Below are 26,194 nucleotides of genomic sequence, written 5' to 3'. Positions count from 1 at the left end.
CCACAGTGTGGTTTTGTTTGTAATCCTACTTTTAACTTATTGAGATTCTTAGGTCTGCAGTTTTATGTCCTTTTAAGTCTTTGGGCATACTAACCATATTTTAGATATTTTAAAGTCTTTGCCAACTGATATCTGTCATTTCTGTGTCTGTTTCTATTGATGATTTTTCTTTCTCTTTGCATGTCTAGTAGTTCATTGTGTGTGTGTCTGTATATGAATGTATGTAAGCAAATACACACACATTTACTATGGAAACTGTGAATATAATATTGGTGAATTTCTAGATTTTATGATCTTCCTTTTAAAGAGAAAATTTTGTTTCAAGGGATTATTACATTATTTACTGTTCAACTTCATTCTTTCTAGCTTTCTGCAAAGATTTGTTAGAGCAAGTATAGAGTAGCCATTAGTCACCAGGTCAAACTCAGCCTTACTCTTTGAGGTGTCACAAATCTGGGGCCTCTACTGAATGCTCCAGATGTTCAACAAAGTCTCTCCACTCTGCTTACTCAGAACCCAAACATCTCTCAACCTTGTATAAGCACTGGAAAATTTTCAGATTAGAATTTCCTAACTTTTTGGGTGCCCTTATGGAGTTTTACCTACATATGCACAGCTTAGTATTTAACAAAGGTCCCAAGAGGAGTACGTGAAGATTTATGAAGCTTTCTTTGCATACTTAGGTCCATCTTCTTTAGTATTCTGATCTAATGATTCCAGCTGTCTCAGCCTCTCCAACTCTTTATTTCAGTCAAGAAGACCACTGTGCTCTATTTGGCTTTCCTTTCCCTGCACCAGATATTTTAAAATGCCTCTAGGCAGAAAATAAGGGCAATTATAGGGCTCACCTCATTTGTTTCTCTTCTCAGGAATCATTGACTCTGACCTCTGCTGCTTTATATCCATTTTCTGAAAATAATGACTTTCATATATTTCTGTCTCATTTCGCAGATATTTACAGTCAAAGAGAACAAACAGTACCAGTAACTCCACTCCATTATGGCTAGAAATCAAAGAATTTTATTTAATATGCGTTTGTGTATGATCTCTCTAAAATGTTCCTATTTTGTTTCAAATATTTCATACTCAGAATTTCATTGCCTTTAAAAAAATAAAAAGCAGGGACTTCCCTGGTGATCCAGTGGCTAAGACTCTAAGCTCCCAGTGCAGGGGGCCCAGGTTTCCCTGGTCAGGAAACTAGATCCCACATGCTACAACTAAGATCCAGTGCAGCCAAATAAAAAATAAGTAAATATTAAACAAGCAAAACTACAGTTGCAGGTTAAGACCAAAATCTTAACAACAACAAAAAACATTAAAATTGATTCACGGGTTTCTTTTTGGAGTGTTCCTGGACTATTTCAAGAAAGCAGAGCTGTTTATCCATCATCTATCTACCTTTCAGCAGTTCTATAAGAAATAGTTAAATTACGTTGGAGCCACTACAGTTTTAAGTCTCTTTCTTACAACTTAGCCTTTATGCTAAATGCTACAGAAATTCTTACGACCAAAGAGTGATTATAAGATAAACCCAAAGCATGTGTATTAACTTAGAGGTAGGGACAGAAATCAGATAGGAAAGAGACAAAGGTTGATGATCCTTTTTTACTTCACTATACCATATACACTATCTTGGCAAAATATCATCATTTAAAGAGAGACCCAAGTGCCTAACAAGACAATAGTTCTAGTAAAAGCAGCTAGAAAAAGTCATAATGATGTAATGTAGTGACAGTTCCTTGGTGTTTTAATCCTCATAAACAAATCAATTTAGGCAAGAATTAGTTCATTTGCAAGGGAGAAAAAAAGAATACAACTCTGCTTAGGGAGGCTCTCTCTGACTACAGCCTACTTCTAACTTAATGAATAATCCAAGAATACAGGGCACCTTGAAGGAATAGAAAATTCAGTTGCTTCTCTGCTGCTAACAACAACAAAAAAATGTATAACAACAACAAAAAAATGTATTCCAACAATCTCTCTTCAGAGTTCTAGCCACATAATGGGAGCTAGCCTAGGAGCAAAAAGTCAGGTTAATCACGACTCAAATGTACTGTTTCAGGCGGCCATAAGGCAGCAGTTATTAAGATGGGGGAGAGGTGGATGGTTTGAGGAAAATAACTAATTAACTAGTTTGCAGGCTAAGCAACTATGAGCAAGGTAGATTTTTGGTTTTGATATTTTTACATACAGATGACTGGAGGCAAACAGAATTAAAAACTACATTTTTGAGGCAACTCTATTAGCAAAAAGATCCCACAAGTTACCATGCTTTACCCAGAAAGTCCAAATTTGCACTAATAGGACACAGGATGAGAATCCAGTGCAGCCTCCAATAAAGGTACACTCTCTAACACCCATTTCAGATACAGGCTTCCAAGGGGCACCAGTGGTAAAGAACCTGCCTACCAATGCCAGAGACGCAAGAGATGTGAGTTTGACCCCTGGGTTGGGAAGATTCCTAGGAGAAGGAAATGGCAACCCACTCCAGTATTCTTGTCTGGAGATCCTATAGACAGAGGAGCCTAGAGGGCTACAGAACACGGGGTCACAAAGAAGTGAATACGACTGAACTGCACACACACACAGATATAGACACAAAGGATGATGGGTAAGGATTAATTCCCAAAAAGCAAAGTCAGGGACCACGGAAAACAAAGGACAAAGGAGCTTCTCTCAGAAAGCAGAATTAGGATCCTATCAAAACCTTACTGCACTTCCAAAGCAAGAAGCCTTACTAATTATTGTAGAACCAGGAACTACCATGTATATCCTATCCCTCCCTCTTTCTAGTATTTTACTGTAGCTTTCCTGTCCCTACTTCAACACACATACAGGAAACAAGAAGGCAGGAGGGTTAAGAAACTTGTCTGTGGGCTTAGAGCTCACCACATATAAGGAACAACGCCTGGATCCAAAGGAGAGGACTTTACCTGCTGTGGCTTTGAATCACAATCTTAATATATTGTACAATTCTGTCCAGAAATCTGGAAAAACTCAATTTGTCAACAATCTAAACTGATTTTTCAGTATTAGTTTTAAAGAATTCATACACATATTTAGTCTTGTTCTCCTACCATCTATCATCCCCTCCCCCAGTCAAAGAAAGGAAGAGAGAAAAAATAGAGAGGTTGAAGAATACTAAAACATTCTATCAATACCAGCCCCCCTTCTCTTGTATGAAAGGAATTTTTTAAGTTAATTGTCTGTTAAATTGTCTTCTCTGTGCTTTAAAAATCCTTGCATAATGTCAAACATTAACATTTAGGGACAGACAAATTAACACATAGGAGATTAATGATTTTTAAACTAATAAAAACATATTTGCTAAAGAATAGTCTGAAATCATGCATGTGATCAGTTCAACAAGCACTGTGTGTGTGTGTGTTTGCACACGTGTACACACACATTTGTATGTGTGCACAATTCTTTTGTATAGAAAGTCAGGACATGGTATAATGTTACCAAACTATACACTGCATAAAGGCCTGGATGAAAGGGCAAGCAGCCTGCCCACCAGAGGACCAAGACCCAGTTCCACCAAATGCAGGCCAGATACTAGCCTGGGACCAGCTGGACCTGGCTGCTGAGAGGGTAGTGCACCCCTGGGACACTGCTCACTGTTTCCCACAAAGGGCCTCTTCTCCAAGGTCAAGATACATAACCAACCTACTACATAAAAATACATATAGCAATTTACTCAAGATTAGGTGACAGAGGAAGATGTTTCAGATGAAGGAACAAAGTGACATGGATACAGGCAATCTAACTGAGAAACAGTTCAGAGCAATGATCATAAAGAAGATCAAAGAAATTGGGAGGAGACTAGATGCACAAAGCAAGAAATTATAAGTTGTTAACAAACAGTTAGAAAACATAAAGAATGACTAAACAGAATGGAAGAATACAATAGCTGAAATGAAACATACATTAGAAGGAATTGATACTAGACTAAATGAAACAGAACGGATCAGTGAGATGGGAAACAGAACAGTGGAAATCACTGCCACTGAACAGAAATAAAAAAGAATGAGAAGAAATGAGGACGGTTTAAGTGAACTCGGGGATAACACCAAGTGTGCTAATAATATTCCTTTATGTAGGGCTCCTAGAAGGAAAAGAGAAAGAGAAAGGGCCCGAGAAGGTATTTTAAGAGATAACAGACATAAACCTCCCTAACCTGGGGAAGGAAACAGTCGTTCAAGTCCAGGAAGTGCAGAGTGCTATACAGGATTAACCTACAAAGGAATACACCATGGCACACTTCATCAAAATGACAAAAATTAAAGATAAAGAGGGGATATTAAAAGCAACAAGGGAAAAGCAACAAATAATATACAAGGGAACTCCCATAAGACTATCAGCTGATTTTTCAGAAGAAACTGTACGCCAGAAGGGAGTGGCATAATATACTTAAAGTGATGAAAGAGAAAAAACATACAACCAAGAATATTCCACCCAGCTCATTCAGATTTGATGGAACAAACAAAAGCTAGAAGATTTCAGCAGCACCAAACCAGCTTTACAATAAATGCTAAAGGAACTAGGTGGAAAAGAAAACACCATAACTAGAAACAAGACTATTACAAACTGGAAAAGCTCACTGGTAAAGGCAAACAAAGAACAAAGGTAGGAAATGATCCATGTGCAAAGCTAGAAGGGATATTTAACGACAAAAGCTGTGAAACCATTTGTATTCACAATAAGCAGTTAAGGGATACACAAAATAATTAGATGTAAAATATCAAAAATAATTATGAGGGGAGGAGAGCACAAATGCAGGGTACCTAAAATGTTTGAAATTAAGAGATCAGCAACTTAAAATAAGCATGGAAAAATATACACTCCTATACAAGTCTCATGATAACCACAAAATCTAAAAAAATGCACACACACAAAAAGGAATCCAAACATACACTAAAGACAGTCATCAAATCACAAGAGTAGAGCACAAAATAAGACCTACCAAAAAAAACTTAATTAACAAAATAGCAATAGAACATACATATCAATAATTACTTTAACTATAAATGGAATAAATGCTTCAACCAAAAGACAAACTAGCTGAATAGAACAGGGCCCATATATTTGCTGCCTAGAAGAGACTCACTTTAGATCTAGAAATACATACGGAATGAAAATGAGGGAAGAGGAAGATACTCTATGCAAAAGGAAATCAAAGGAAAGCCAGAGTAGCAATACTTACATCATAAAAATAAAACCATCACAAGACAAAGAAGAACACTACATAATGATCAAAAGATCAATTTAAGAAGAAGATACAATAATGGAAATATATATATGCACCAAACAAAGGAGCACCTCAAAGATAAAGCAATTGTTAATAGAAATAGGGGAAATTGGCAGTAATATGATAAGAGCCCACTGATGAAGGTGAGAGAGGAGAATGAAAAAGCTAGATTAAAATTCAACATTCAAAAAACTAAGATCATGGCATCTGGTCCCATCACTTCACAGCAAATAGATGGGAAAAACGGAAACAGTGACAGACTTTATTGTCTTGGGCTCCAAAATCACTGCAGATGGTGACTGCAGCCATGAAATTAAAAGATGTTTGTTCCTTGGAAGATAAGCTATGACAAACCTAGACAGCACATTAGAAAGAAGAAACATCATGGTAACAAAAGTGTGAATAATGAAAGCTATAGATTTTTTAGTAGTCATGTACAGATGTAAGAGTTGGACCATAAAGAAGGCTGAGCATCGAAAAATTGATGCTTTTGAACTGTGGTGCTGGAGAAAATGCTTCAGAGTTCCTTGAATTGCAAGGAGATCAAACAAGTCAATCCTAAAGGAAATCAACCCTGAATATTCATTGGAAGGACTACAGCTAAAGCTCCAACACTTTGGCCACCTGATGCTAAGAGGCGACTCACTGAAAAAGACACTGATGTTGGGAAAGATTGAGGGCAGGAGGAAAAGGGGGTGACAGAGGACGGGATAGTTGGATGGCATCATCGACTCAATGGACATGAGTTTAAGCAAACTCTGGGAGAAAGTGAAAGACAGTGAAGCCTAGCATGCTGCAGCCCATGGGGTTGCAAAGAGTCAGATACAACTGAGTGACCGAACAACAAACAACAAAAATAGCAGGGTTACAGTAACAACCCAGTCATATCAGTGGACAGATCATCCACACAGAAAATCAACAGGAAAAACAGTCCTTGAATGACCCAGACTTAACTGTTATTTATAGAGCATTCCATCTGAAAGCAGTAGTGTACACATTCAAGTACACATGGAACATTCTCTAAGATAGATTACATCCTGGACCAGTAAGCAAGCCTTGGTAAATTTAAGAAAACTGAAATCACAGCAAATGTGTTTTTGGACCACAACACTATGAGGCTAGAAATCAATTACATGAAAAAAAAAAGGAAGCCACACACACACAGAGGCTAAACAATATGACACTAAGCAATCAATGGATCACTGAAGAAATCACAGAGGAAAATTAAAAAATACTTAGAGACAAATGAAAACATGATAATCTAAAACCACGGATGGAGCAAAAGCAGTTCTAAGAGAGTAGTTTATAGCAATACAATCGTACCTCAGGAAACAAGAAAAATCCCAAATAAACAACCTAACCTTACACTTAAAGCAAACAGAGAAAGAATAACAAGCACACCCAAGGTTAGTAGAAGAAATAAAAATCAGAGCAGAAACAAATGAAGTAGATGCTAAAAGAAAAAATAGAAAAGATCAATGAACCTACAAGCTGGTTCTTTGAAAAGATTAACAAAATTGATAAACCTTTACCCAGACTCATCAAGGAAAAAAGGGAGACGGTTCAAATTAATACAATCATGAATTAAAAAGCAGTTATAACTGATACCATAGAAGCAGAATGGATCATAAGAGCCTATGATGAACAACTATATACCAATAAAATGTACAACCTAGAAGAAATGGATAAATTCTTAGAAAGGTATAATCTTTCAACACTGAACCAGGAAAAAAACAAAATATGAACAGACCAATTATCAGTGATGAAGTTGAATCAGTTATTTAAACTACCAAAAGCAAAAGTTTGGGACAAGCTGGCTTCACAGGTGAATTCTACCAAACATTTTCAAACTATTCAAAAAAATCACAAACGAAGGGACACTTCTGAACTCACTCTATGAGGCCACTACTGCCTTGATATTAAAATTGGACAAAGATATCACAAAAGGAGAAAATTATAGGCCAATTCCACTGAAGAAAATAGATGAAAAATTCTCAAAATAAAAAAAAAATACTAGCAAACCAAATCCAACAATACAGTAAAAGGATCATAGACCATAATCAAGTGGGATTTATCCCTGGGATGCAAGGATTTTTCACTATCCATAAAAGTTCAAAACTGCATGAACAAATTGAAGAATAAAAATCATATGATCATTTCAACAGATGCAAAAAAAAATTGTGACGAAATTCATTTATGATAAAAAACTTTTCAAAATTAGGCTTAGAAGGAACTGACCTCAATATAATAAAGGCCTATATGACAAGCCCAGAGCTAATGTCATACTCAATGATAAAAGGCTGAAAGCATTTTCTCTAAGATCAGGAATAAGACAGGAAAGCCTACTCTCGCTACTTTAATTTAACATAATTTGGAATTCCTGGTCACAATAATCAGAGAAGAAAAAGTAATAAAAGGAATCCAAACTGGAAAACAAGAAGTAAAGCTGTCACTGTTTGCAGATGACATGATGCTATATATAGAAAATTCCAAAGACACTACCAGAAAACTACTAGAGCTCATCAATGAATCTGGTAAAGTTGCAGGATACAAAATTAATATACAGTAATCTGTTGCATTTCTATATTTTAAAAGAGAAAGTAAGGAAACAATCCTATTTACCATCGAATCAAAAAGAATACTTATGAATCTGTTCAGTTCAGTCAGTCACTCATGTCCAACTCTTTGCGACCCCATGAATCACAGAACGCCAGGCCTCCATGTCCATCACCAAATCCTGGGGTTTACTCAAACTCATGTCCATCGAGTCGGTGATGCCATCCAACTATCTCATCTTCTGTCATCCCCTTCTCCTCCTGCCCCCAAACCCTCCCAGCATCAGGGTCTTTTCCAATGAGTCAACTCTTCGCATGAAGTGGCCAAAGTATTGGAGTTTCAGCTTCAACATCAGTCCTTCCAATGAACACCCAGGATTGATCTCCATTAGGATGGACTGGTTGGATCTCCTTGCAGTCCAAGGGACTCTCAAGAGTCTTCTCCAACACCACAGGTCAAAAGCATCAATTCTTCTGCACTCAGCTTTCTTCACCATCCAACTCTCACATTCATACATGATCACTGGAATAACCATAGCCTTGACTAGACGGACCTTTGTTGACAAAGTAATGTCTCTGCTTTTTAATATGCTATCCAGGTTGGTCATAACTTTCCTTCCAAAGAGTAAGCATCTTTTAATTTCATAGCTGCAATCACCACCTGCAGTGATTCTGGAGCCCAAAAAAATATAGTCTGACACTGTTTCCACTGTTTCCCCATCTATTTGCCATAAGTGATGGGGCTGGATGCCATAATCTTAGTTTTCTGAATGTTGAGCTTTAGCCAGCTTTTTCACTCTCCTCTTTCACTTTCATCAAGAGGCTCTTTAGTTCCTCTTCACTTTCTGCCATAAGGGTGGTGTCATCTGCATATCTGAGGTTATTGATATTTCTCCCGGCTATCTTGATTCCAGCTTGTGCTTCATCCAGCCCAGTGTTTCTCATGATGTACTCTGCATATAAGTTAAATAAACAGGGTGACAATATACAGCCTTGACATTCTCCTTTCCCGATTTGGAACCAGTCTGTTGTCCCAAGTCCAGCTCTAACTGTTGCTTCCTGACCTGCATACAGGTTTCTCAAGAGGCAGGTCAAGTGGTTCGGTATTTCCACCTCTTTCAGAATTTTCCAGTTTATTGTGATCCACACAGTCAAAGGCTTTGGCATAGTCAATAAAGCAGAAATAGATGCTTTTCTGGAACTCTTGCTTTTCTGATGATCCAGCGGATGTTGGCAATTCGATCTCTGGTTCCTCTGCCTTGTCTAAATCTAGCTTGAACATCTGGAAGTTCACGGTTCACATATTGCTGAAGCCTGGCTTGAAGAATTTTGAGCATTATGTTACTAGCGTGTGAGATGAGTGCAAGTGTGCGGTAGCTTGAGCATTCTTTGGGATTGCTTTGAAAACTGACCTTTTCCAGTCCTGTGGCCACTGCTGAGTTTTCCAAATTTGCTGGCATATTGAATGCAGCACTTTCACAGTGTCATTTTTCAGGATTTGAAATAGCTCAACTGGAATTCTATCACCTCCATGAATAAACCTACCTAAAGTAGTAAAATACCTATACTCTGAACACTGTAAGACTCTGAGTGAAAGAAACTGAAGATGACACAAACAGATGGAAAGATATACTATGTTACTGGATTGGAAGATTCAATATTGTTAAAATTGACCATACCACAAGGCAATCTACAGATTCAGTGCAATCCCTGGCAAATTACCAATGGCATATTTCACAGAACTAGAACAAAAAATTTTGATATTTGTATGGAAACACAAAGACCCCAAATAACCAAAACGATTTTAAGAAGAATACAGCTGAAGGAATCAGGCTTTGTGGTTCAGACTAAACCACAAAGCTGTAGTAATCAAAATAGTATGATTCTGGCACAAAAACAGACACATAGATCAATGAACTAGGATACAAAACCCAGAAGTGAACCCATGCACTAATGGTCAATCTACACAAAGGAGGCAAAAATACATAATGGAGAAAAGTCAGTCACTTCAATAAATGGTGCTGGGAAAACTGGACAACCACATGTAAAAGAATGAAATAAGAAAATTCTCTAGCATGATATAGAAAAATAAACTCAAATGGGTTGAAGACCTAAATATAAGACTGGATACTATAAAACTATTAGAGGAAAATATAAGCAGAACACTCTTTGAGACAATTTACAACAGTATCGTTTTCAATCTGTCTCCTAGAGTAATGGGGGGAAAAAAAAAAAATGAATGGGACCTAATTAAACTTAAAAGCTTTTGCACAGCAAAGGAAATCATAAACAACACAAAAAAGACAAACTACGGACTGAGAGAAAATGTTTGCAAATGATGCTACCAACAAGGGATTAATTTCCCAAATTAAAAAAATGGCTCATATAGTTTAATGTCACACACACACACACACACACACAACCAAAAAATATGCAGAAGACCTAAATAGAGACTTCTCCAAAGAATGTTTAGTTGCTAAGTTATGTCCAACTCTTTTGGGACCCCATGGACGGTAGCCCATCAGGCTCTTCTGTCCATTGGATTTCCCAGGCAAGAAGACTGGAATGGGTTGTCATTTCCTTCTTCAGGGGATCATACCAATCCAGGGATCAAACTTCCTGCATTGACAGGCAGATTCTTTACCACTGAGCTACCAGGAAAGCCCTAAAGAAGACATACAAATGTGATTGCTAACTGGCATATGAGTTGATGCTTAATATCACTAATTAAAGAAATGCAAATCAAAATTACAATGAGGTATCACCTCACACCAATCAGAATGGATATCATTAAAAAGTCTATGAATAATAAACACTGGAGAGGGTGCAGAGAAATAGGAAGTCTTCTACATGGATGGTGGAAATATAAATTAGGGCAGTCACTATGGAGGACAGTATGTAAGATCCTTAAAAACAAAAAATAGAGCTACCATTTGATCCTGCAATTTCACTCCTGGGCATATATGCAGAGAAAACTTTCATTTGAAAAGATATATGCACCCAGTATTCATAGCAGCACTACTTAAAATAGCCAAGATATGGAAGTAACATCAACAGATTAATGAATAAATAAGATCCCACACACACATATACATATACACAAACAACAGAATATTACCCAATCATAAAAGAATAAAATAATGCCATCTGCAGCAACAAGAATGGACCTAGAGGTTATCATATTAAGTGAAGTCAAACAAAGCAAGACAAATATCATAGGATATCACTTATATGTGGAAACTTAAAATGCAATACAAATGAACTTATTTACAAAACAGAAATAGATTTACAGACACAGAAAACAATTTTATGGTTACCAAATGGAATAGCAGTGGGGCAGGGAGATAACCGGGAGTTTGGGATTAACATATATACACTCAGTTCAGTTGCTCAGTTGTGTCTAACTCTCTGCAATCCCATAGGTAAACAACAAGGACCTACTGCATAGCAGAGGGAACTATATTCAGTATCTTAAATTAACCATATATAAACAGTCCTATTAAGATTATTTATTCCTTCTTGTTTGCAATTTGGCAGATTGTACCTTTCAAGGTACAATCTATAACATACCTATACAACAACCTATAATGGAAAATGATCTAATATATAACAACCTATAACGGAAAATTATAGGTTTATAACCTATAACAACAACCTATAATGGAAAATAATCTTTATATATATATATACACACACACACACACACACACTTGAAATATATATGCACACTTGAAAGTAACATAACATTGTAAATTAACTATACTTCAATTTTTAAAAAAGGTTTTTGTGTGTGTGTGTATGTGTGGAAGGCTAACAGGTCCAAGGGAGAATTGTAACCATTAAGCTCACTAATAAATAACTGCTATACTCAAAAAAAAAAAAAAAAAAAAAAACCTAAACTGAAGAGATAGAGAAAGTTAGGCTATGCTAACACTAATCAAAACAAAGCAGGAGGGACTTTGTTGGTGGTTCAGAGGTTGGGAGTCAGCCTGCCAATGTAGGGGACACAAAGCTTTGTTCCCTGTTCTGAGAAGATCTCATATGCTGCAGGCCAAGTCCATGGGCCACAACTACTGAGCTTGCTCTTTGCAATGAGAGAAGACACCACAATGAGAAACCCATGCACTACACCCAGACAGTAACCCTCGCTCACGGCAACTAGAGGAATGCCCAAGTGCGGCAACAAAGACCCAGGGCAGCCAAAATAAGTAAATATCATAAAAAAATACATTAAAAAAAAAAAAAGAAAGTGGGAGTAGCTACATTAATTTCAGACAGGACAAATGTCACAGCAAGAATGTTATCATGAATAAAGAGGGGTATTAGATAATAATAACACCTTGAGAAGGTAACAATCTTCCATGTGTATGTGTCTAACAACAATAACAAAAAAACCACATCAAACTATGTGAGGCAAAACTGCAGACGATTATAAGAAGAAATAGAAAAATCCACTACTATAATCAGAGACTTTAACATTCCCTCCATCAGAAATGCACAGATTCAACAGGCAAAAAATCAGTAAAAACAGAGGTGAATTCAACAGCACCAGTAATTATTAATAGCTGGATATAATTTATATCTATATCCTACTTCATCCAACAATAGCAGATTACACATTCTTCTCAAGCTAATATTAAATATTCACCAAAAGAGATCACATTCTAGGTCATAAAACACACTTTAACAAGTTTAAAAAAACAGAAATTATATAATGTCTGCTCTTAGGCCACAAAGGAATTAAATTAGAAATCATTAACAGAAAGGTTAACTGGAAAATCTCAAAATACTTGGAGATTAAACAACATACTTCTAATTAACACGTGGACAAAGAAGAAACCTCATTAGAAATTTTAAAATGCTAAGAACGAAATGAAAATGCAAATACAAGTCATCAAAATTTGTGGGATAGTATCACTTTTGTAATTAAAAACATAAATAAAAATTAAAGAAAAGCAAAAAAAAGAAATTGTGGGATACAGTGGAAACAGTGCTTACAGTGAAAAGCATAAGAGAAAAACAGAATTTATAGCATTAAATTCATATATTGAAAAATAAGAGAGATCTAAAAATCAACTGTCTAAGCTCCACTTTAGAAAACTAGAAAAGGAAAAGCAAATTAAATCCAAAGTAAATACAAAGAATAATAAAAATCAGAGCAGAAATCAATGAGACTGAAAACACAAAATCTAAGTCCACTAGTTTAATAACCTAGAGAAAATGGGCCAATACCTTGAAAAGGACAATCTGCCAAATTGCAAAAAAGAAGAAATAGACAATCTGAATGGGTTTGAATCTGTTAAAGGAATTAAATTAATAATTAATAACTGCCCAAAGCAGAAACCACCAGGTCCAAATGAGTTCACTGACAATTTCTACCAAAAATTTAAAGAAGAAATTTTACGAATTCTCTAGAAATTCCTTCAGAAGATAGAAGCAGAGGAATTATTTCCTAACTCATCTATTAAGCCAGCATTACCCTAAAACCAGATAAAGCTATTACAAGATGTCTACAATCTCATGAAAATAGACACAAAGAACCTCAAAATATTAGTAAATTGAATTTAACAATGTATAAAAAGACTTAAATACCATAACCAAGTGGGATTTATTCCAGTATGCAAAACTGGATCAACATTCAAAATCAATTAATGTGATCCATCACATCAACAGACATTACAAGATCATACCATTATCACATCATTATATCATACCACATCAAAAAGAAAGCAATCACATGAACATACCAATAGATGCACAAATAGCATTTCAGAAAGTACAACACATACAACGAAAATTCAAAGTAAACTAGGAATAGAGGGAATTTCTTTTCTTGATAAAAACTGACTACCAAAAAACTAGAGCTATATCATACTTAATTGTAAGACAGCAGAACCTTTCCCATTACGATCAGGAACAAGACAAGATATTCCCTCATCTCTCCTTCTCAACATTGGGTACGGGAAATTATAGCTAATGCAATAAAATAAGGAAATAAAAGATACATAGGTTTGTAAGGAAAAAATAAAACTCTCTGTTCACAGATGACATGGTTATCTATGGGAAAAATCCAAAAGAATCATGTTTTAAAAGCTGACAACTAATAAGCAATTATAACAAAGTTGCAGGATACAAAGTTGATATAAAAAGTCAACTGCTATCTCATATACTAGCAATCAAGAGGCAGAATTTGATTTAAAAACACATTACTATTTACATTAGAACCTCCAAAAATGAAAACAGTTCAGTTCAGTCACTCAGTCATGTCTGACTCGTTGTGACCCCATGGACTGCAGCACGCCAGGCCTCCCTGTCCATCACCAAATCGCAGAGTTTACCCAAACTCATGTCCATTGAGTCGGTGATGCCATCCAACCACCTCATCCTCTGTCGTCCCCTTTCCCTCCTGCCTTCAATCTTTCCCAGCATCAGGATCTTTTACAATGAGTCATTTCTTTGCATCAGGTGGCCCAAGTATTGGAGTTTCAGCTTCAACATCAGTCCTTCCAATGAACACACAGGACTGATCTTTAGAATGGACTGGTTGGATCTCCTTGCAGTCCAAGGGACTCTCAAGAGTCTTCTCCAACACCACAGTTCAAAAGCATCAATTATTTGGCACTCAGCTTTCTTTACAGTCCAACTCTAACATCCATACATGACAAATGGAGAAACCATAGCCTTGACTAGACAGACCTTTGCTGGCAAAGTAATGTCTCTGTTTTTTAATATGCTGTCTAGGTTGGACATAACTTCCCTTCCAAGGAGTAAGCGTCTTTTAATTTCATGGCTGCAATCACCATCTGCAGTGATTTGGGAGTCTGAAAAAATAAAGTCAGCCACTGTTTACACTGTTTCCCCATCTATTTGCCATGAAGTGATGGGACTGGATGCCATGATCTTAGTTTTCTGAATGTTGAGCTTTAAGCCAACTTCTTCACTCCCCTTTTTCACTTTCATCAAGATCTTTAGTTATTCTTTGCTTTCTACCATAAGGGTGGTGTCATCTGCATATCTGAGGTTATTGATATTTCTCCCGGCAATCTTGATTCCAGCTTGTGCTTCCTCCAGCCCAGCATTTCTCATGATGTACTCTGTATATAAGTTAAATAAGCAGGGTGACAAAATACAGCCTTGACGTACTCCTTTCCCTATTTGGAACCAACATGTTGTTCCATGTCCAGTTCTAACTGTTGCTTCCTGACCTGCATACAGGTTTCTCAAGAGGCAGGTCAGGTGGTCTGGTATTCCCATCTCTTTCAGAATTTTCCACAGTTTATTATGATCCACACAGTCAAAGATTTTGGCATAGTCAATAAAGCAGAAATAGATGCTTTTCTGGAACTCTCTTGCTTTTTCGATGATCCAGAAGATGTTGGTAATTTGACCTCTTGTTCCTCTGCCTTTTCTAAATCTAGCTTGAACATCTGGAAGTTCACATTTCATGTATTGTTGAAGCCTACGTTTCAGAAATTTGAGCGTTACTTTACTAGCGTGTGAGATGAGTGCAACTGTGCGGTAGTTTGAGCATTCTTTGGGATTGCTTTTTTTTGAGATTAGAATGAAAACTGACCTTTTCCAGTCCTGTGGCCCCTGCTGAGTGTTCCAAATTTGCTGACATATTGAGTGCAATACTTTCACAGCATCATCTTTCAGGATTTGAAATAGCTCAACTAGAGTTCCACCACCTCCACTCGCTTTGTTCGTAGAGATGCTTCCTAAGGCCCACTTGACTTCACATTCCAGGATGTTTGGCTCTACGTGAGTGATCACACCATCATGATTATCTGGGTCATGAAGATCTTTCTTGTACAGTTCTTCTGGGTATTCTTGCCACCTCTTCTTAATATCTTCCGCTTCTGTTAGGTCCATACCATTTCTGTCCTTTATTGAGCCCATCTGTGCATGAAATGTTCCCTTGCTATCTCTAATTTCCTTGAAGAGAGCTCTAGTCTTTCCCATTCTACTGTTTTCCTCTATTTCTTTGCATTGATCCCTGAGGAAGGCTTTCTTATCTCTCCTTGCTATTCTTGGAACTCTGCATTCAAATGGGTATATCTTTCCTTTTCTCCTTTGCTTTTGGCTTCTCTTCTTTTCACAGCTATTTGTAAAGCCTCCTCAGACATCCATTTTGCTTTTTTCCATTTCTTTTTCTTGGGGATGGTCTTGATCCCTGTCTCCTGTACAATGTCACAAACCTCTGTCCATAGTTCTTCAGGTACTCTATCAGTTCTAATCCCTAAATCTATCAGTTCTAATCCCTTAAATCTATTTCTCACTTTCACTGTATAATCATAAGGGATTTGATTTAGGTCATACCTGAATGGTCTCGTGGTTTTCCCTACTTTCTTCAATTTAAGTCTGAATTTGGCAATAAGGAGTTCATGATCTGAGCCACAGTCAGCTCCGGGTCTTTTTTTTTGCTGACTGTATAGAGCCTCTCCATCTCTGGCTGCAAAGAATATAATCAATCTGATTTCGGTATTGACCATCTGGTGATGTCCATGTGTAGGGTCTTCTCTTGTGTTGTTGAAACAGGGTGTCTGCTGTGACCAGTGCATTCTTAGGTATAAATCTTACAAAATATATATAAGATCTACATGAGGAAAAACAACAAAACTATGATTAAAGATATCAAAAAAGAACTAAAAGACTAGAGAGTTATCCCATATTCATCGATAGGAAGAATCAATATTATTAATATGCCAGTTTCCCCCAACTTGCTCTATAGATTCCATGCAATCCTAATCAAAATCCCAGCAAGCTGTTTTGTGGAAATCAATAAAATGATTCTAAAGTTTATATAGAGAGGCAAAAGACCCAAGATAGCAACACAATATTAAAGAAGAGTCAAGTCAGAGGACTGAAATAATTCACATTCAAGACTTAACATAAGCTACAGTAATTAAGACAGTGTGGTATTGGCAAAAGAATAAATAGATTAACAGAACCTGATATAGAGCCCCCAAATAAATCCACATAAATACAGTCAACTGATCTTTGACAAGAACTGAAGGCAACACCACAGAGAAAGGGCAATCTTTTCAATATATAATGTTGGAAAAACTAAACATTTCACATGAAAAAAAAAAAGAATCTAGACATACACCTTATACTCTTACCAAGATTTAACTCAAAATTGATCATAGACCAAAATGTAAAACACAAACTATAAAATTTCAAGAGGATAACATACGAGAAAATCTAGATGAGTTTGCATATGGTGATGACACTTTAGACACAACATCAAAGGCATGATCCATGAAAGAAACAATTGATAAGCTAGACTTCATTAAAGTTAAAAACTCCTCTGTAAAAGACACTTGAAAGAGAATGAAAAAACAAGCCATAGACTGGGAGAAAACACTTGCAAAAGACATATATAATAAAGGACTGCTATCTGAAACATGAAGAACTCATAAAAGTCAATCCAGTTAAAAAACAGGCAAAAGACTTGAATAGACACCTCACCAAAGAAGATATATGTAAGTAAGCATATGAAAAGATATTCAACATCCTATGTCACTTGGGAATTGCTAATTAAAACAACAATAATATACCACTACACATCTATTACAATAGCCAATATCCAAAACACTGACAACATCAAATGCTGGCAAAGATGTGGAGCAATAGGAATTCTCATTCATTGTTGGCTGGAATGCAAAGTATTACAGCTACTTTGGGAAACAGTTTGGCAGTTTGTTTACAAAACTGAACATACTCTTACCATATAATCCAGCAATTGGACTCCTTGGCATTTACCCAAATGAATTGAAAATGTATGTCCACACAAAAGCCAGCATGCAGATGTTTATAGCAGCTTTATTCATAACTTCCAAAACCTAGAAGCAACCGAGACATCTTTCAACAACTGAATGGATTAAATAAACTCTGGTTATATGCAGACAGTGGAATATTATTCAGCGCTAGAAAGAAATGAGCTATCAAGCCAGGAAAATATGGAAAAAACTTAAGTGCCTAGTACTAAGAAGCCAATCTGCAAAGGCTACACATTTCATCATTCCAACTATATGACTTTCAAAAAAAGGCAAAACTACATAGGTAGTAAGATTAGTGGTTGTCAGGGGTTATGAGGGAAGAAAGGATGAAGGGGCAGAACAAAGAGGATTTATGGGGTAGTGAAATCATTCTGTATGATACTACAGTGATGGATACATATAATTAACAATTTTGTCCAAACCCATAAAATGTACAATACCAAGGGTAAACCCTATATTAAACTGGACTTTGGGCAATGCTGATGTATCTTTGGAGGCTCACTGATTGAAACAAATAGTCCTGCTATGGTGGGGAATGTCAATTGAAATAAATAGTACCACTGCAGTGGGGGTGTCAATCTGAGAGGAAATGTATGTGTGGAGCAGGGAGGGAGTATACAGAACTCTCTGTGCTTTCTGCTCAATATTGCTGTGAACCTAACACTACTTGAAAATAGATTTTATTAGTTAAAAAAAAATACAAACCAATGAGCTTATTTTAACTGAAGTATTACGTTCCTCAGCAATGTGCATATACCACAATATAAAATACTTTCTTTACCATTTTGTAACTAATAATGTTTCACAATTACATTTTTTAATTTCTACTCTTTACTTCCCTTTCATCACAAGCTGTCACTCAAATACCACTGCAATTTCTCTAGGACTGTCTTTCATTCAACTTTTTCTGTTTCCCATACCAGTAAAAAAAAAAAAAAACAAAAAAGAATCAGACATCCCCCATCTATTTATGAAGCACAGAGAATTTAAAAGGTGATAAATACAAAAATAATTTGTCAACATGATATTATACAAACTTTAAATACTCTTATTTGCAATTTATTAATATAGCATTACTCATCTCTTTACTCTCTGAATGTCACACTGAGTTCATACTCCTATTTATCAAATTTCTCAAAGGAACATTCATCACCGAAAATTTTCCTTTCTACTGGCAAAATAGAAAGTGTTTAGAAAGCTGAAGATTCAATTTCTGCTGGTCTATAAGAAGCTACTTTGTTTTTTTCCTTTCAATCTGGAGTCACCTCATAGCTTTTAAGCAAGCATCAACAATACTCCTTTATTTCTTAGTGAATATCTGATTTTGTTTAAAAGAATTTCCTTATCAAGAGAGTCAATTTACATACCGAAGTAAACAACTCAAAGAAAATTTCAGTGTATGGAAAATAAGTTGGAAAAATGAAGAGATTTTTCTCCCAACATCAAAGATAGTTGAATGATTTAAAAAATATTGGCAGATTTTCTCAAATAAGACAAGAAACCATTTTTCTTCTTCTTTTTTTTTTTACAAGCTTGGAGGATCAGAACATGTTTGTGTTAAAAATCTATAAGTTTTCCCACATTCATCTTGGAAGAAAGTAAATAACCATCATTTCCCAGAGGGGGAAAAAAAAGCCAGAACTCTAAGCCCTTACCATCAGATAAGAGCTAACATAATTGCAGCAGATTCTGTCTGTGACCCACACATCAGTTCAGTTCAGTTCAGTCACTCAGTTGTGTCTGACTTTTTGCGACCCCATGAACTGCAGCACACCAGGTCTCCCTGTCCATCACCAACTCCCAGAGTTCACCAAAACCCACGTCCGTTGAGTTGGTGATGCCATCCAACCATCTCATCCTCTGTCGTCCCCTTCTCCTCCTGCCCTCAATCTTTCCCAGCATCAGGGTGAGTTTCAGCTTCAACATCAGTCCTTCCAATGAACACCCAGGACTGATCTCCTTTAAGATGGGAGTTATTTCTCCACTGATCTCCAGTAGCATATTGGGCACCAACCGATCTGGGGAGTTCCTCTTTCAGAATCCTATCATTTTGCCTTTTCATACTGTTCATGCAGTTCTCAAGGCAAGAATACTGAAGTGGTTTGCCATTCCCTTCTCCAGTGGACCATATTCTGTCAGATCTATCCACCATGACCCATCCATCTTGGGTGGCCCCACAAGGCATGGCTTAGTTTCATTGAGTTAGACAAGGCTGTGGTCCATGGGATCAGATACTTTCACAACTTACCAATTCACACACACAGACCTGACTTCCAAATGCCAGCATCTGCATTTCTTTAAAGGTTTTTTGTTATTGCTTAAGTGATCTTTCTCACTCAAGTGGCAGAAGAGAACTGCCAAGGAACTGGAATTAACACAAATAGGAATAGTCTTAACTCAGTAACTGATGGCATTTCATGTACAAATAAACACTCCAGCTTCTTTGCCTCTCAAATGGTTAACTTAGGTATATATTTAACTCTGTTTCCCCAAGTTTCCCATGGGATATTAAGCTCCAGTTTTCCAAAATTATAAATTGCTTAATAAGACACTCTATATTGGCTGTCAAATCAGTGCCTTATTACATATAGGTACATTATTATTTCATCTAATCATCTCCAGAACACTTTAATGTACACCAAAAAAAGAGGAATCTGATTCAGTGGGTTAAGGATAACCTAACCATTGCTCAGAGTCACAGAGCAAGCCATGATTGTAATACAGTATGTCCAGAACTTGTGCTCCTTCCACAAAGGAACAGAACATGGAGGGGGGCGGATTCCATTAAAATAGGATTATATCTCAAACCTACAAAGAAGTCCTGCTATCTTGATTTTCAAAGTAAACTGACTTTAATGCACACTAGTCTTATTAAACTATATCAGTAATGTCATTATGAATTATATATATTTAAAATAACTGCTAATGGGCAATATGAGTACTTTCCAATTTCCTAAAACAATCATATCTCTTCACAGATATCTCTTCTCATATTCCTGGTGAGAGTGATGGTGTAAAGAAATTTGTTTTTCTTATACACACTATAAACTAAAAAACAAAAATAAATAAGACACTTGTAATTATATAATTCAAGACTTTAAGAAAATATATTTTATCAATTTTACTTATCAAAATTAAAATGTTAAATATTAGAAAAATGACATTTAAATGTCCACATTTTGGCATATTTCATTTATCCATTCAACACACACTTATGCTGGTTCTAAACTGTGTAAAATACATGTTGTGACTAGTTTATTATTACAGACAAGGAAGAAAGGAGGAAAAATCAAGTAAACTTCAGAATGGAAGGAGAAAAGATAAAAAACAGAGAAATTTTACAGACTGCCAACCACAATTTTTGTAGCTTTACAACTACATATACAAATACAGAAAAATTCATTCATTCACTCAACAAACACCAAAAAACTACTGAAAAGTCGACAATGCTAGCAACTGGGTATACAATGAAAGAAAATAGTAGTACTTGCCTTAAGTTGCTTAAAATTAAGTTGGTTAGCAAAGGAAACTACCAAAACATCAAAAGGCAGAATACTGAATGGGAAAATATATTTGTAAATGATATATCTGATGAAGGGTTAATACGCAAAATATACAAAGAACTCACACAACTCAACATCAAAAACAAAAAACTTGATCGAAAAATAAGCAGAGGATCTAAATAGACATTTCTTCAAAACAGACACAGATGGCCAACAGGTACGTGAAAAAGAGCTGAACATCACTGCAAATCAAAACCGCCATCATGAGCTTTTCACACCATTAGAATGGATATTATCAAAAAGACAAGAAGTAACAAGTGTTGACGAGGGTGCAAAAAAAAAGAACCCCTGTGCGCTGTTGGTGAGAATGTAAACCAGTGCAACCACTACAAAAAACAGTATGGAGGTTGCTCAAAAAATTAAAAATAGAACTACTATATGATCCAGTAATCCACTTCATGGTATTTACCCAAAGAAAACAAAACACTAACTCAAAAAGATATAGGCACCCACATGTTCACTGCAGCATTGTTTACAATAGCCAAGATAAGGAAGCAACCTAAGTATCCACCCATAAGTGAACAGGGAAAGAAGTTGGTTTATACATACACACACATGCGCGCGCACGATGGTATATCATTCAGCCATAAAAAATTAAATCTTGCCATATGTAACAATATGGATAAATCTAGAGGGTATTATGCTAAGTAAGTCAGGCAAATACCATATGACTTCATATATGGAATCTAGAAGGGCAGGGTGTTGGGTGGTGGGGTAAAGAAGTGAAGGGAATTAACCTCCATTTATAAAATACATAGGCGTGGAGCTGTAACACATAAGGAATACAGTTAGTAATATTGTAATAATTTTGTATGTGGACAGATGGTTACTAGACTTTGTGATGATCACTTTAAAATGTATGTAAATGTCAAATCACTACACAGCATACCTGAAAAATAATATTGTATATCAATTATATTTCAATATTAAAAAATCCTGCCCATTACCTCTAACAACAAAAAAGTAAATAATCTACATTTACCTACTAAATATTAAACTGAATTACTTCAAAAGCATTATAAGTAGAAAACCTGATAAATTTCTGGGCTTTCTTCAGAACGTGTGTGCTTAATAATATAAGCACCACTGATATAATGTTGACAAAGCTGCATGGTTCAATAGAAAGTCCAGAGGTATAAAGTTTCATATACATGGGGTAAGAAGCCTAGCTCCATCACTTAATTGGCTTTTTTACCATAGGCAAGTCATTTATTAACTAAAATAAAGATAACAAAAATTACCTTTCATGGTTGTTGAAAGGATTAAATAATGTCAACTGTAAAGTAAATAGCACAACAATGCCAGTTAAAAAAAACATGTCCTCAATAACTATGAGCTGTCACATTCAAATACATTTCAAATATTGTGAAAATAGAACACCAAAAGCCTGGAATGGTCACTTTGTTTTATGTTTTACTCTTCTCTAGAAAAATTAATACATTGACTTTTTATTTCCTAGTAAAGATTAATGTATTCACTTCTCTGGTAGCTCAGATGGTAAAAAAATTTGCCTGCAATACGGGAGACCCAGGTTCGGGAGACCCAGGTTCGATTTCTGAGTCGGGAAGATCCCCTGGAGAAGGAAATGGCAACCCACTCCAGTATTCTTGCCTGGAAAATCCCACGGACAGAGGAGCCTGAAGGGCTACAGTTCATGGGGGTTGCAAAGAGTTGGACACGACTGAGCAACTGACACACACACACACACACACACACACACTAATGTATTCAGCTTCTAATTCTCTAATAATTCTTATTTATCTGAGAATTTGATAAAAATGATGAACTTCTTCCTCCCCAAATACCACACAGTATTTTGCATCAATTTAGGGACATTGACAGGTTATATGAAAGCTAGATTAAAAACTATATCTAGTTTTCTAAAATAAAACTAATTCAAATTGAATAAAATTAAAAATTCAGTTCTTCAGTTGTACCAGCCACATTTCAAGTGCACAATAGCCACAGAGGGCTAGTGGCTATTGGATACACGGATATAAAACATTTCCATCATCCTAGAAACTTCTACCAGAGCTGTTCTGGAGTATTAAAATAGTATGATGAGTAAAACTATTTTTCTCTAAGTTTGTTTTGTTTCATAAGATATCTAGATACCACTCTTTGTGGCAGATTCCCAAGAGGGTAGAGGCTGTGAATATTTTGCCTACAAACTAGGGTCCAGCAAATAAGAAGCACTGAATAGGTATCTAATAGATGACATTTTAATTTTGTTTTGATTGTATTAATCTAGCAAAAATTGACTAAGCTGGTAAAGACCAGAGCTGACAGCTATGAATATGAGTCTGTAAATAGCTAAAATTTTTTCTAAGTAGCAGGTCAGCTTAAAAGGACTACCAACTGACTCCTTAAGCCAATGAGGGCGCCTTATGCTGACTTTAAATCTTTTGAACCATACATTTTAGCTAGATTACTTGAGCAAAAACTTAAGAGCTGTCCATAGCCTATTCCATTGAAGAACAGAAAAAACACATACTTACAGCTAATTATTTTTCATTATTCCTATGTGGGCTTTTCCTAGATAGAGCAATCAGGTAACTTATTTTTAAATAGTATGGATATATTCACACAGTCATTTTTAACAAATGAAACATTTTTAAAGTTTACAAAAAAAAATAAATAAATAAAGTTTACCAAAGTTTTATAACTTAAGAGATTATGGCATTAAGATTTTAGAAAACTGCTTTCCTTTTAACATATCTTGAAATCAAGAAAAAGTTGCTGCTATACACAGAACAGTAAAAGGTCTAATAATAACTTTGCACTTACACTGACACATTTTTTCTAACGGTATATTCATCCAAATCGTCATCAGAGCTGCTATCAGTTGCATCAGAATCCAGACCCTCTTCAACATGAGACAACAGCCCTGTAGCAGACAGTGCAAATCTTTGGATTTCTGCAGCTGTACACCGTGCAAAGCCATTTTTTGTGTCATTCCACAATTTAGTCTCTGCAGTCAATATGTTGATGTCTGGCTTAATTTCAGTGCATTTAGGTAAACTGTTATCCAAAATTGTGGTAGGTTCATGAAAAATCTTTACTTTGGGGAGCTGATGTTTCATAGAAAATTTCATCTGTTGACCATAGTGCTTAACAACATGCTTTGCCAGGAGCATCTGCAAATGTTTCCGAGTTCTTCTAGCCTGGCTAAGTAAAATTTTCTGTTTACTTACACACTGAAGTAAGCGAGCATTCACTTCCTCCTCCTTTTCAGCAGCTGAGGAACTAATAGGCACATATGAGTGGTCAGGTCCAATTTTGTTTTGAGCATGGTGCAATAAACCCTTTTTAATCTCACCTCCACTAACTTTATCCAAAAGTGCATTCTTTTGGTACCATTTACAGTTTTTCAGTTGTACTTTATCTACATTAGTGTCTTTGGTTACATTTGAATCCAAAATAATTTGTACATCTGTCACGCATGGACCTGTGGTATCTGACAGAGGTTCCTTTTTGATGAACTCCTCAGAACGAGAATGACAGATTTTACTGAGCTGAATATTGCCGCCATTACACAGTATGTTTTTCAGCTTAGTGCAGTTGGGTTCCCCTAATTTCTTTTGTTTATAATTCTCATTGTATTTATTTAACGTAGCGTTAGAACTCATTAAAAGAACTGTCTGGTAATGTTTTGAAGACTGAGGGGAGCCAAAATGTTTTAAATTCACAAAATTAGTGTTAAGAGTAGGTTCAGGAGTTGGAAATCCCAGCATCTGAGAGAAAGTGTCTCCCTTTAGCTTTTCATTTACAGTTCTTGGACTCTCCACGCAGAGCATCTTGTCCGATTCCATGGTACTTGATAAAGATGAAAAGCAGATACCCTTTGTTGCTGCCTCCCTCAGAGCCGGGGTCATGGCGAATCCTGCAGATAATTACTGGAAACCTAAAACAATGTAAAAATAAAAGATCAAATATCAAGAAAAAGGTTTTATGCTCATACTATTACCAAGGGCAACACTTTCAATGTCTCTGGTTAAAAAGTGAATGGAACCAAACTCTTTCTTAACTTGCCAACTCCTAACATTATCTCCGCTCTTTGCTAGTTCATAAGGAATAATAAGGATTATTCTTCACTCTGACTATAGGCTTACTACCCAAAACTCCAATGAAAGATGTATTGTATCTAGTACATAAGAGTCAAATATTTGTGAATGCAATTATATCTCAAGATTTCATTTTTTTTACAATGATTAGTGATAGTCAAAAGAAAAAAAAATCCATCATGGGATTCATACTTGAAAATGTGAATTGATTCCACATTTCCAAACAAAAATATAATTTTTATAAAATATAACTGCTCAAAATTTTCGTCTCTCAATTTAAACTTCATAATTTGAACAGTATTAATAACTAAAACATAGAACTGAACTACACATAAAAAAGTATATAATTGGAAATTCCCTGGTGGTCCAGTGGTTAGAACTTGGTGTTGTCACTGCCAGGGCCTGGGTTCCATCTCTGCTCAGGGAATTAAGATCCTGCAAGCCTCGTGGCACAGCCAAAAAAAAAAAGTATATTATTTCACAGGTGCATAAAATAATGTGGTAGTGAAAACGAGCCTAATCAGCGATATGAAAAATTTTTTTCTAAAAAAAGTCTGCAATCATTATTTTCTTTTCACAAATGGATATTCATCAATTATCATTACAGAAGCTCTTACTCCTGCCTGAAAACATAGCGGGGAATATAACAGATGACACTAAAGATTAATCCCATAATTAAACAAAGTCCATATTATTTTATCAAAGGAAAAAGTATAAAATTACATATTCTTACATAAAAAAGGTAATTTAGTACCATTAAAAATTATGAAGATTAAAGAGTTAGTGAAAACATTTTATATAATTAACAATCTCACATATTCGGAGATACTTTGTAACTATAACACTATAATTTCTGTCTCAAAACACATGATAGTTAGAAGCCATTTAAATAGCCAAATTCACATAAGCTAAGTCCCTGGACTTAGCTGTAACTCTAGATCCTTCATTCTTGTTTAAAAACACAAAATCAAAATCATAT

At 35.9% G+C, this 26,194-nt stretch overlaps 1 protein-coding gene across 10 annotated transcripts in view; it reads right to left on the bottom strand.

Annotated features, from left to right (window-relative positions):
• KANSL1L (KAT8 regulatory NSL complex subunit 1 like) overlaps positions 1-26,194 on the bottom strand; it is a 122,502-nt gene that overhangs the window by 77,533 nt on the left and 18,775 nt on the right. For all 10 annotated transcript variants that reach the window (XM_065930662.1, XM_065930656.1, XM_065930661.1 and 7 more), the window contains one exon: positions 23,939-25,055. In XM_065930662.1, coding sequence (XP_065786734.1) covers positions 23,939-25,026 — 1,088 coding nt within the window. In that variant the 5' untranslated portion in view covers positions 25,027-25,055. The remainder of the gene's footprint in view (positions 1-23,938; positions 25,056-26,194) is intronic.

The sequence above is a fragment of the Muntiacus reevesi genome, chromosome 3, assembly GCF_963930625.1.
Source record: "Muntiacus reevesi chromosome 3, mMunRee1.1, whole genome shotgun sequence".
Lineage (NCBI taxonomy): Eukaryota > Metazoa > Chordata > Mammalia > Artiodactyla > Cervidae > Muntiacus > Muntiacus reevesi.
Note: the sequence above shows the minus strand (reverse complement) of the source record. Positions and strands in the feature narration are given on the sequence as shown.